Below are 12,512 nucleotides of genomic sequence, written 5' to 3' on the forward strand. Positions count from 1 at the left end.
TTGGTAGCTTGGGTTCAAGCATCCTAAGATATCTATGATAAAGATGTCCTCGAGGGCATCTTTGAATCTGTAGTCTTGTCCAGGCCTCACTACTCTATGTGAACTCCTCACTCCTGATGTGGTGTCTGTTGTAGGAAATCTATGATAGAACAATTGACATTGAAAAACTATTCATTCCACTGTACAAAGATAAACCACACTCGTACACAACCTTTACAAATGTATGAATGCCTACTGGTGTCATCTGTGTTTTGTGTAGACCCCTTGAAACTGTCCCAAAATGGCGGACGAGGTCGAGGAATTTGAGGAGGAGTATGAAGAAGAGGTTGATGAGGTAAGTGGATATGATTTCACAACATTGTTTTAATATTAATACATTGGTTTTAGTTCATTTAAGAAAAGAAAAAAAAATGCTACAAATTATAATAATTGCATAGGTCCATCCTCTCAGACAGATAATTCCTCCTCACTGTAGGACTAGGCTATTTGTAATTTTTTTGTGGTTTATTGTAATTAGTGATCCAGATACTTTAAATACGACTATGTGGGCTGAGGTTATCTTCTTGCTGTCCAGGTTACATGGCAGATCCTATGAATAGTTAAGTCAGTTTACGATACCCCCTCAGTCAGCAGTTCAGAGGACCAGGCATCCAACGCTGCTGTTAGATCCCGTTTCAGATGGAGCCTGGACCACCCTTAACAGCCAGCTGTAAATCAAAACTAGCTAACAACAAACCAAAATGAAAATATTTCAATGAAACATTATGGAGGGTGTCCCTTGCATTAAGATTAATGATACACCTATGAGCTGATAGGTGGAGCATAGTCATGTAATAATTACACTTCCAAAAGTATGGAAAATATAGGCAGTCAGTGACATTAGCTCATGCAGATTATACTGTATATCCCAGTGTTAACTATCAGTCAATCACCTACTGTATGACTGTAGTGTAGATCATGTACAGTAAGTTGTGGAAATGTATTTCTAGCAAGCCTACACTTTCTTGAATTTTACCATTGTGATGTTCATGTTAAATAAGAGGCCTTTTTTCCACAAATGACCACAACTCTGTACTCAGATTTGAAGATGGCCTTTTCCATAGCTTCCTCGTGGATCAATCAAACATAATATAGCAAACGTAATTACAGTTCAAACTTAATTTTGTCTGTATTGTGTTTGGTTTATTAGTGTAGCCCAAGAACCCCAGAAATCACAACTGAATAGGAACATTATTACTGGTGAATGTATCATCCATGCTGTGTGTTGAAGATCTCCGTACCAGTGTGCAATGGAAGAGTGAAAGCAGAAGGCTAACAACTTAATCCCTTATTTCCTTGGGAAATAGGATTAAAGTTAGCCTGCTATTCAGCCACATGAAATCTCGCTGATATCTTATAGGGGAGTTGGAATGATGTCTTAAACTGAACAACATATCAGAGATTAGCCATGTACAATGTCTTCTTTGACATTGGAGTTGCAGATAACAATATATTGAAATGTACAACCATTTTAGGGATAGTACCTGTTCTCATTTTGCTCCCATATAACATATTAACTAGCAAATCGGTTTACTTTCTTTAATACAAAGATGTAAATCATTTGTCAGGGAGGACATACATACAGAATTCCCACAAATCGATGCACTCTGATTTCACTATTACTTTCATCTATACACTCTGGAGAACATTTGCATTGTCTTTATCTGAATAGTAAGGTGGCTTCTTATTTGATCTACAGAATGGGGAGAAACATATCACTATTCATGCTACTGATGTAAATATACATTACATATAGATACATAAACAAACAGCCTCAACCAAACTATGTTATGTTGTCATCACTGCTTCCATGCTATACGTTTATTTTCCTCATTATCAACGTGAGAAATTACATCTGGACAGTGTCCATCAGGCAGACAAATTTAGAAGTGGACATCTACGGCAGACTGGCAGTGAAAGAGAGAGAGAGAGAGAGAGAGAGAGAGAGAGAGAGAGAGAGAGACATAGAGAAGCAAATGAAACGAGCCACTGTGCTGTAAATCACACTCCCATAGCCCGGACTTTAAACCTTAACGTCACAGTAATAGAATGTGCTTAGGAGAGGTGGTTGCATGGGGGGGAAAAACACCTGCTGGGGAGGTAGTGAGACAGAAAGAGAGGGCTACACAGTAAAATCATGACTATTAATGTAACTCTGAATGTGTAAAAAGGAGAAAGGTGGCCGGTTAGACCCTTGGCTCACCCAGTTTATTTGTCTAACTGTCCCTTAGCACGACACTAAAGACCCCTAACTGCGGTATTAATAGCGTCCACTGCTCTTAATAGTTAGAATGGGGAAAAGCAGATAGTGAATTCCAGGTAGGCCTACATGGGAATATATTGGGAAAATACCACCAAAACACATCATTTATGTATTATTATTATTATTATTACTTTAAAAAAGAGACATTACATTATTTATCTGAGCCTGCACCTACAGATCACACAAGGTCACAATAACTTACAGGAGTATATATTTTCAAAACACAGATTGTCCGTATGTGGTTGTTAATGTATAGTTTGCCTGCTGGCAATAGTGACAGTTTCTTCCTCTGATCTGGTGGTTCTGTGCTTGCACGAGAACCCAGGCAGCTAATATTATTATTATTCCTATGAAGTGTACGTGTACAGGTATGGTTCTTTCCTGTCTGATAGATTCAGATAATGAAGCCTCTTACAAATCTTGTTTAAAGCGTTTGAGATGTTCTTTCTCTCAGCTCTGGTTGGTTGTACTCTATATTGTACTTTAGAGTTGTACCAGACTATAGATTTGCGTACAGTAGGTCTTCCAGAAATGTCTTGGTGGTCCTGTCTGGCTCAGACCTTAGTGTTAAGCATACTGTAGCTCGATTAATGCTGCCATTTTGAGTGGTGAATGCATCACCATAAGGTCACAGCAGAGGTCACACTGTAATTTAGGCACTGTTAAAGTTAGATACATGCTATTCAGGGAACATGTGTGGGAATGTTAGTTAATTGACTGATAGAAAATATCAGTATTAAACCCATGGAAACCTTTCTGTGAACATCCACATCCATAGATAGATTATTAAACGTTTATAAATTATTGGTTGTCATAGTGTGCCACTAATGGGCACACTAGTGATTCATTACAAGGACAATGAACCCCTTAACAAGTAATTGGAATAGCAATGAAGCCATGGGACTGCTTACGGGTTCAAAGGGTTAAGGGTTCTGCACACCAAGGATATTATAAGCCTCTCTATCCCTGCTGGGATACAGGCTTTAATTACACTGAAGCTTAATTCAGAGCATATTCTCCTTAGTGTATTTGAAAGTCATTTTAGAGTTACTGTGAGTGAACGTCTGGACTTTTTATTACTGGCTCACGAGGACTGCTGTACTGTACAGTACAGTATGCTGTGTAATTAGTTCCGTTTTTAGGTTTGCATTTGTCAGAATGTACAGTATGGGACTATTATTGCAGAAATACAGAATACAGCAATCGTACTGTATGTCAGCTGAGCTCGTAACTTAGCAGGTTTTAGAACTGGTGCCAGAGCTGGGGAAAAATCAACCTCAATCCAATACACTGTGCTGTTTCTCCCAGTACCTTTACTAGCAGGTTTTGTACATTTGTAGGTTACGTATTCTTCCAGTACGGTAACTTCCAGCCGTACGGTAACTTCCGGCAGTTCAGGCCAGGTAAAACACCATCTCCCCAATGGCCAGAAAGTGAAACAAAACAGTTAACTCTTTCGGTGTCTCGCTGTTCTCTCACCTTGTCGTCTTGTCTGCATGCCCCAGAGGCTAACCAATTGACTAGCTATTTGACCGTGTACGCCTATTATGTGAGCACCAAAAGAAGATGGATGGCTGCCTTTATGGCAACAAAGGAAATGGCTGCTGTTATGGCGATAAATGAAATGGCTGCCGTCATGACAATCCATGACTTGTTTGTTGTTATTGCTGACGTTTGCGGCTAAATGTGCTCATCGCTACTGTATAGGCCCTATACTCTGCTTCTTGTATGTCTTAATCATACTCTGTAATCCAAATGTCCTTGTGTCCTATAACTCATCTGATAACATTGTCGTAATTCCCATCCCATTAACTTGCTCATGACCGAGCATTACTACAGTCATTCCCCGTACCGTACGCATATTTTGCTTCTAGTCGTTGCTATGAGTGCTTTAAGGTAAGTAATGTAGCTGTAGCCCTATTGTACTGTGGGTTAAAATGAAATGTCAAATTCTTGTGAAGCTATTCAGATTCCTATATACCGGTACATAAAATGCTCTGCATTCAAGCCAACTAGTAACATGTATTGAAGTCACTGCATATTTGGTAAAATCTACAGTATGTCATATTGGTCTCTCATCATCTGTTTCACAAGGCTATAATGGTACACAGAAAAGTCCTGAGTGTTCATTTAACTCCGAGAGTATTCAAAAGAAAAAACAGCAACCACACACTAACTAACACTGTACCAAACAGTTTTATTGTAAGCCTTCAGTCATGCGTTTTGTATGTAGTCTTATAATGTATATTGTAAATCATTTATACCGGTATGTATTGCTGTTTCCTGTCTCAGTAGACACTTGTATCTAAGGCTCTTACTAGTTACTACAGTAGGTCTAGATAGAACTACAATTCCCTTGATGTTGACTATGGATTCTGTAGTTTACTACATTTTGGGTGATGTCTGTCTAGTCCCTGGAATGTTGGACGCAGGTGTCTTGCATTGGCTATAAAGTCAATGACACTGCTCAACCCTTATAGGCATACTGCTGCATTCATGCTGCATTCACTTTCCGTGTATGCCTGAAGCTCACACAATAGTCGGGGAGCCACAGGCCCAAAAGCTCAAGGAATAGACCATATTCACACCGTGGCCATCTTGGATCACATGACTTCCTGGGGTAGCAGCCTGCACAAGCCTGCATTACAAACCATTGTGAACAATGGAGCGATGGTCCCAAAATATGACTTCTATTCAACCAATTTATTTTTACCAAATTGACAAATGGGCAGATGACAACATCAACATCCCCAAAATTATTAAATAGAAGGGTATTATCCACAATATGGTAGTTAGGTTGCAGTGTTACTCTGTACAACCTAACTACGTTTTGGCATCAAAATACAAAATACAAGTAGGCTGCAAAAAGTAAAAGTACAAAATAGTTTGAAAATAGCATCGGTATAAAATAGAGCTGTGGTCAATGTATGTTTTATAATATTAGAATTTATATCTGCAAAGTAACTATTAACTAAAGTTTTCAAATAAATGTAGTGGAGTAAAAGTACAATATTTGGATGCGAGATGTAGTGGAGTAGAAGTAAAAGTATTGGAAATTGGAAATACACAAGTGAAGTACAAATACCTCAAAATTATACTTAAGTATGTAAGTAAATGCACTTTACTTTACATCACTGTCTACAGTACCTGACAGGTGCTTAAAGTCTCATTGGAAGAGTAGGGAGACCATCTCCAACCACTGCTAGTATATTGTATCAACATACTCTACCTTACAGATTGGTTGAAATCATCATGTTTTATTAATTTTAGATGGGTTCTTAATTGCAGCTTTAAATGAACGCTCAGGATTTAACAGTGTATAGGCTTCTCTGTTGCTTGGCCTGCTGAAAGTGGTTTTGTGGGACCACTGGTCATTGTATCAGTAAATGGTAGCTCATTGCACTTCCCTCTGCTCTCCTACAGTCTACAGGCTTGGAGGTCAGGAAGGTCAGGAAGAAGGTCAAGGTGGATACTTCCAAGTTCATGACCCCTTACTTGGCTCATGCTACCAAGATGCTGGAGCAGTACAGCCACGTAAGCAACAGGAGTTTTACATTACAGTGCATGTTGTTTTACGTTTACTGTACAATGTTTTAACCACTTAAACTAAGGGGTTGTTCACCCCCCCCCCCCCCCCCCCAAAAAAAAATAACTTTTTTCTATAGATTACTCATTCCCCAAAAAAATATTCCCAAATGAAAAGATTTCATGGATAATTTATTTGTTTTTGTCGCATTCCTAAGCAAATAATTTGATGACCAGCAGTGGTTCCCTATGGAGACACAAAGACCCTGCTTTGTTCCCTATGGAGACACAGTCTACTCAAATTATTGGCTTAGGAATGCGTTTTTCTTTCTTTTTTTTAATAAATATCCATGAATTCAAGCCTCCATGGTGGTGTAGCCAATCTACCATCTCACAACACGTCACAATATGACGTGTTGTGAGCTTGTACAGTATGTCTGCTATTTTTAGCTGAACGTTCACCCCAGAGTAGGGACTCTGGGGCTCAGTGTTAAAATAGTGTTTCATTTCCTAAATCTTTTGAAATATGTATACATACTCCCCAACAGAATGTGTATCGTAAGGCCTATGACCTGTCCAAGGGGACGCCACCTGCCTTATCTACTGAGACCCCTGAGATGATACGCATCAGGAAGGCTCAACTGCAGCTGAGTGAGGTACACACTACCATGCTTTTATTTATCCCATTCGAGTACTCATTTTAGTCATTTTAATTCAATTGTATCAAGTCATAATATTTAGTAGTAATACTTAAAGAACTGCCTTAAAAAAGATAGAACACAAACACATAAAACAAAGAGATATCCTGCATTTTTTTTTCAAAGCTAGAAATACAACGTATATTATCGTCCACCAGGTGAAATACCGCATGGCGGGCAATAAGGCGAAGACAACCACCTTGTACGGTACCAGCGAAGATAGAGATATCGTGCATTGCAAGCATGTGAATGAATTGATCAGCAAGGTGAGTGCACTGAAAGTAATCGCATACAAATCTTGATTGCCGATTTATCTCTGAGAATGGGCCCGTTTTTACACTCTCTCAGAGTTCATTGACATGGGAATAGGCTTCCTCCTTTTTACCCCTCTACGCCAAATTTCTTTGTTGAAAATAGCTCACATTGAGAGCTTGTAGATTTGCTATTTTCGACGAATGTTCATTAAAGGAAAACGTTTTTATTTTGGAAGGCCTTTTCGTGTTAAATTGCTGTGTAACTACTGTCAGCGATAGCCTTTTGAGCTTGACATATTATTTAAATCCTGCTTTTAATCTTCTATGATTGATTACATGTTTTCCCAGAATTGCATCAGTTATTCGTTTTATTATTATTAACTCATATGCTGCCATTTAACAATACCTTCGTACTCTTTAACTGCCATTCGTCTCCATAGACTTCCATGTAATTCATAGTGCACGGATCATGCACACCCATGCCTAGATAATGCACCACGTGTGTCCACATTGCTCACAGCTTTCAAACAAAAAAATCCGAATGGAAATCCGTTCAGGCATTCATGAGATAGCAGCCATTATGTTTTACACTGTTGTGAGCTTGGAGGTCTGCTACCTGAGTTGTATGGGGGTTGTATGGGGGTTAAACAAGCAATTTCGCGATCGCTATCATGCCTACTAACGTTTTTGGGGTCCAAAAAAAATAATTTGAAAAAAAAAAAAAAAAAGATTTTTTTATTTTTTATTTTTTTTATTTACGGGATTCACGGGCGTGGCAGGGTGGTACAACGGGATTTTTAAGGGATTCACGTTTTTGGCAGTTAATGAGTTAATAGGGTTCCTGTGATTAAAGGAGTAGTTCAACCCCAAAATGGTTTTTTTTCTTCTATTGATTACTCACGCCATGGAGACTTGAGTTCAATAATATTGTTATGTATTTGTCGCATTCTTAAGACAAAAATGTGATTATAGTAAATTTACCTCCATTGATTCCAGATGGGGACCCGAATGCATTTGGGTCCCCATCTGGAATTGGGGTACATTTGTGGCAAAAAACTAAAAATATTATTTAACTCAAGGCTCCATGGCGTGAGTAATCAATAGAAGAAAAAGTCATTTTGGGGGTGAACTACTCCTTTAAAGAGCTAAAGTGCTCAGTGCTGGCCATGGTACATTGACTGCTCTGGGTTCTTTCCCCTCCTCTAGGTTCTGTACAGACAGAAGTGGGATGAGGTAAAGGACAGGTACCTGCTGCCCCCTGATGCTCCTGAACTGGTTCTGGCTGTGAAGAACGCCAAGACCATCAGCAAGGTAAATACAGTCTGCCCTTCAAACGGGACAGTGAGCGGCTGAGCGCACTGTTTTATCCATATGAACAGGGTTCAATTTGTTGGTCACTCCGAGGAAGACTTAAGCCGAAACGCGTCTGTCTGTTGCTGCCTGTGCCAAAAAATGTAAAGCTAAGGACTTAAAGTGCTGGTGATCTTTTGATTTAGTCTTATTATTTTTTAACCTGCACCCGGTAAAATACTGTTGTTTGTGAGATGACACAATTTCTGTCTACTAGAGATGTGCCGATTGGTCGGTGAGTGATTGCGATCGGCCAATGATGCCTCTATCGGCTTTGATCCTGGTTGTTTTTAAATGTGTGGCTTTATAAATAAATACAATATTGACTTGTAATGTCAATGTTTTGTAGGAAGAATCATTAAATGTATAAGTAACGCAATAAATAGAAGAATTTATGGATTTGACGCTGTGATCGGGAATATCGGTATCGGCAATTAGAGCATCTCTACTGTCTACTCGTTCTGTGTCTCAGAGGAGGGCTGTGGACAGTTCAGAAACATGCCTACCAGTGACATCATCTGTAGACAGTTTTGGTCATTTCTAAGATCTTTTATTGTTTTGTAATTAATGCAAGAACAAGGGCTTCTATTTCAGTACGCTAACTTTGTCCGATGTAGTGCTGTCACAATTATTACATAATCGTCTAATCGCAATTATTTGACATAATCGCAATTATTTGGTGATAATTGTTTACACATGTTGATTTTTTTTTATATATGTTCAAACATTTAAAAAATTGTGGAAATAGCAGATCTACAAGCTCACAACGTGTCGCGATGCGGCACGTTGTGCTTGTAGATTGGCTATTTCCACTATCAATGTTCTTTTTTTAGTATAAAGTTGTCAAATATGTGAGTAATTTCTTTGTATATTTAAAGGAGCTATAGTCAACCTTTTCTTGAAAAACGGATGCTAAAATAAAAATAATGTTTCGAAAATATTTTATAAAAAAGTAAGCTTCATATAAGTGTTTCTATTCAAAAATGACCACAAAAAGCGTAAAATAATGATAAAATAATAATTTTGGCCATTGTCAGACCGACACTTTGTTTACATTCTAGTCTATAGACTAGGATGTAAACAAAGTGTCGGCCATACAATGAAAAAGTTGACTATAGCTCCTTTAAGTTATGTGTCATATCCACCATGTGCAAATTCAAAGCCTAAAATCCAAACAGAAATGTAATTGCCAACGACAAAAACACAATTAAATCGTTAATCGCAATTATTTGAGTTACAATTAATCGTCATGTAAAATGTCATAGTCGTGACAGCCTTGGGCTTCTATTTCAGTACGCTAACTTTCCAGGAAGAGTCAGGCTGTAGTATAACATGTCCCATGTTATAATTATTACACGAGAGGGTGTGCATCAACACTCCAGCCCTTCCTACGGAACTCGCCTGTCGGCTCGTTCCTGCGAAAAGCCTGTCGTGCAGGATAACCGCGTTAATGCAGACCCTCAAGTGTAATATTGCGATTATACAACTGTTGCCCTTAAAAAAAACAAGTCAACTTTATTTCATTGTAATTAAGATATTCGATAGGAATTTGTAATTTTTTAATGCCACATTTAGCTACTGTGTCCCTGAACGTCACATGAAAACCGCTAGCCAGCCGCCTAGCATAGTGTGGGGAGAGAGGAGCGCTTGCGGTCTTTCATGACCAACGCAGCTGATTTTTTTACTTGATGAGAGACAGTCCATCTGTGCTCGTTATATGCACGGTTGGAGAGCCTGTTTTCCATTGAGAGCCCGACTACCTGTTGTATAATGAGCATTAGTGAGGAACAATAGGAACAATAGGAAGATTAATTGTCACTCAAATAATTGCTATTAGCGATGTAATCGTGTTTTTGTCGTTGACAATTACATTTCTGTTTGGCTTGTAGGCTTTGAAGTTGCACATGGCAGATATGACACATAACCTAAATATGCAAAGAAATGAAGGACATATTTGACAACTTTACACTTTAAAAAGAACATTGATAGTGGAAATAGCCGATCTACAAGCTCTGCTATCTGCTATTTCCACTATTTTTTAAATGTTTGAACATATATAAACATTTTCAACATGGAAACGATTATGACGATTATCACAAAATAATTGTGATTATGTCAAATAATTGCGATTAGACGATTATGTAATTGTGACAGCCCTACTACTCCCCAGCCTAGCAAACCCTGGATATCATATGACTCCCCCAAAGCCCAAAGAATAACAGCAAAACAAAAACGTACAATTACTGCATGTGCTAGAAGATCTCATTTGATTTGAACTAAATAAACGCACCAGGCTATGTCCCACCAAGACTTGCACTGTATGTGCCCTATGAAATGGCTTTTGCACTTTGATTTGACTGTGATCCAATAACTCATGGCTGCTTTGTTTTCAGAAACTGTACACGGAGGACTGGGATTATGATAAGACCATGAACATCCCCTACTCTGACAGTCCCGAGCTGCGCAGGGTGGCCAAGGCTCAGGAGGTCCTCAGTGACGTAAGTAGACCAGCACCTCTCAACTACTTATCCTATATAGACTTGAGCAGTGGTTCCCAAACCGTTTAGCTCAAGACCCAAAACAAAAGAGAAAAAATTGCTCGGGACCCAAACTAGTGAAAACAGCAGATTTACAAGCTCACAACACGTCGTGCCGATCGGCTATTTTCACTACCTTTTAAACATTTGTTTAACAATTTATGGAATTTCTTAGATTTTTCCCTTATTTATTCATGAAATGACTTAATTATTAAAAATCATTGAATGTGTTGCTAATTCATGTTTTGAAATAACAATAATTAAAAACAAACTGTAGGAAAAAAACTAAATGAAGAGACCCATAAAAATCTGTCCGCGACCCACAAATGGGTCGTGTCCCACTGTTTGGGAACCACTGGACTGGAGGATATTAGAAACATGCATAGTGTTTGTGACCAAAAAGGATGCATACTGCAGGCATTGACACTAAGGCTTGCCCACCTGCCCCTGGCAGGTAAATAAAACGTCAGGGCAGGTGAAGTTGGCTTTCAGGTTGCCCGACAGGGCAAGTGCTCATTTGAGAGGGGACACAAATGTATATAAACACAACACGAGATATCTGTCTAAACACCTGAACGTGGCCAGTGCGCTGTGTCTTCTGGTCTGTGGAATGTAAAATAAGAGCACTATTTACCTATAATGTGCTGTTTTTACTGTTGCTACATTTAAAAATATAAAATAACAAGTGTGAAACCATAGACATATTCAATATTAGCTAAAGTATTTGGTATTTGGATTTGGAGGTATTGAGGTATGACATTTTATCGCACAGCCCCAGAAAGTAAAGAAATAAGTGTTTATAAATAAATTGAGCGGTAATTAAAATCTTACCTATCATTTTATAATGGACTGTTTACTTTTTGGGCAAGTGGGCATTACCTTCGGGCAAGTAGAACATGACCTGTACTTGCCCGATGGGCAAGTGCCTCTGAGACCTTAGTGTCAACCCCTGCATACTGTATCCTGCCCTTCCTGCCCCCGCTGAGTCCCGAGTTCAATGTGCTTTTGCTTCATGGAGGCATAACGTTATGCCCTCTACGATAGTGATTCGGGTTCTTGGAATCTGAACAACCCCGCCTGTTTCTGCCACTAAATGGTAATGTCTTCTACCAGACCCTACCCCTGTGCTGGGACAAACACAGCGTGTGGAGTATTATAGGGATATAGGAAGCAAGACTACTTAAAGGTGATACACCAAGAAAATTCACTTTTCCTATTTTAAAACCTTTTTTTGGGGTCCCACTAGCACCTTCTATCCTCACAAAGTCCCATTTCAGACCGTTGTGTCTTTCTCTGGTTTTGGGAAGGTGGAGGTTAAAAGCATCCCACGGGTTCTCAAAACAGGCTGTCCAGATTTGCTGCCGTTTGTGACATCATAAACGGCCGTTTTTGAAGATTTTTTCAAAAAGATTTTCTTTTTTCAATTTTCAATTTTTCAAAAATATTTTTTTGGCGCAGTTCAGGCCAAAGGTGGTACTGCAGCTGAAAATGCTCTGAGAGCCATTCAAAAATGAGAGGCTCTCTATTCAGGAGTGGTAATTTAGCCTCAAACCTTTTGAAAAACGTTTTTGGGACATAAACAATATGACATAAATACTTTTTAAATGCATGGTGTATCACCTTTAACAACATAAGGTTCTGTTTCTCACTGACACTGTGCATGGTTATTATAAGTCTTAGTGGCCCAGGACCCGAAACCTCGACTCGCGCATTAGGGCCTAGTGTGGTACGTGCCTTAACCGCTAGGTCATCAGCGCCCCAAAAATCCTAATGTTATTTTTATCAGGCAATTAAAATCATCACCCCAAACTTTCCATGTGTCACGGGCTGCATGCACTTAGGTCAG

The 12,512-nt window shown here is 39.0% G+C and overlaps 1 protein-coding gene across 1 annotated transcript in view; it reads left to right on the forward strand.

Moving 5' to 3' along the window:
• Window positions 1-280: 280 nt before the first annotated feature.
• The window catches only part of neb (nebulin), a gene marked incomplete at its 5' end in the record, with an annotated part of 93,346 nt that continues 81,114 nt past the window's right edge, over window positions 281-12,512 (forward strand). Inside the window, 6 exons of the mRNA XM_080753524.1 lie at window positions 281-334; window positions 5,726-5,836; window positions 6,376-6,483; window positions 6,684-6,791; window positions 7,986-8,090; window positions 10,523-10,627. Of these exons, the coding sequence (XP_080609650.1) occupies window positions 281-334; window positions 5,726-5,836; window positions 6,376-6,483; window positions 6,684-6,791; window positions 7,986-8,090; window positions 10,523-10,627 (591 nt within the window). The remainder of the gene's footprint in view (window positions 335-5,725; window positions 5,837-6,375; window positions 6,484-6,683; window positions 6,792-7,985; window positions 8,091-10,522; window positions 10,628-12,512) is intronic.

This window comes from Nannobrachium achirus (genome assembly GCF_963921795.1).
Source record: "Nannobrachium achirus genome assembly, chromosome: 22".
NCBI classification, from domain to species: Eukaryota; Metazoa; Chordata; class Actinopteri; order Myctophiformes; family Myctophidae; genus Nannobrachium; species Nannobrachium achirus.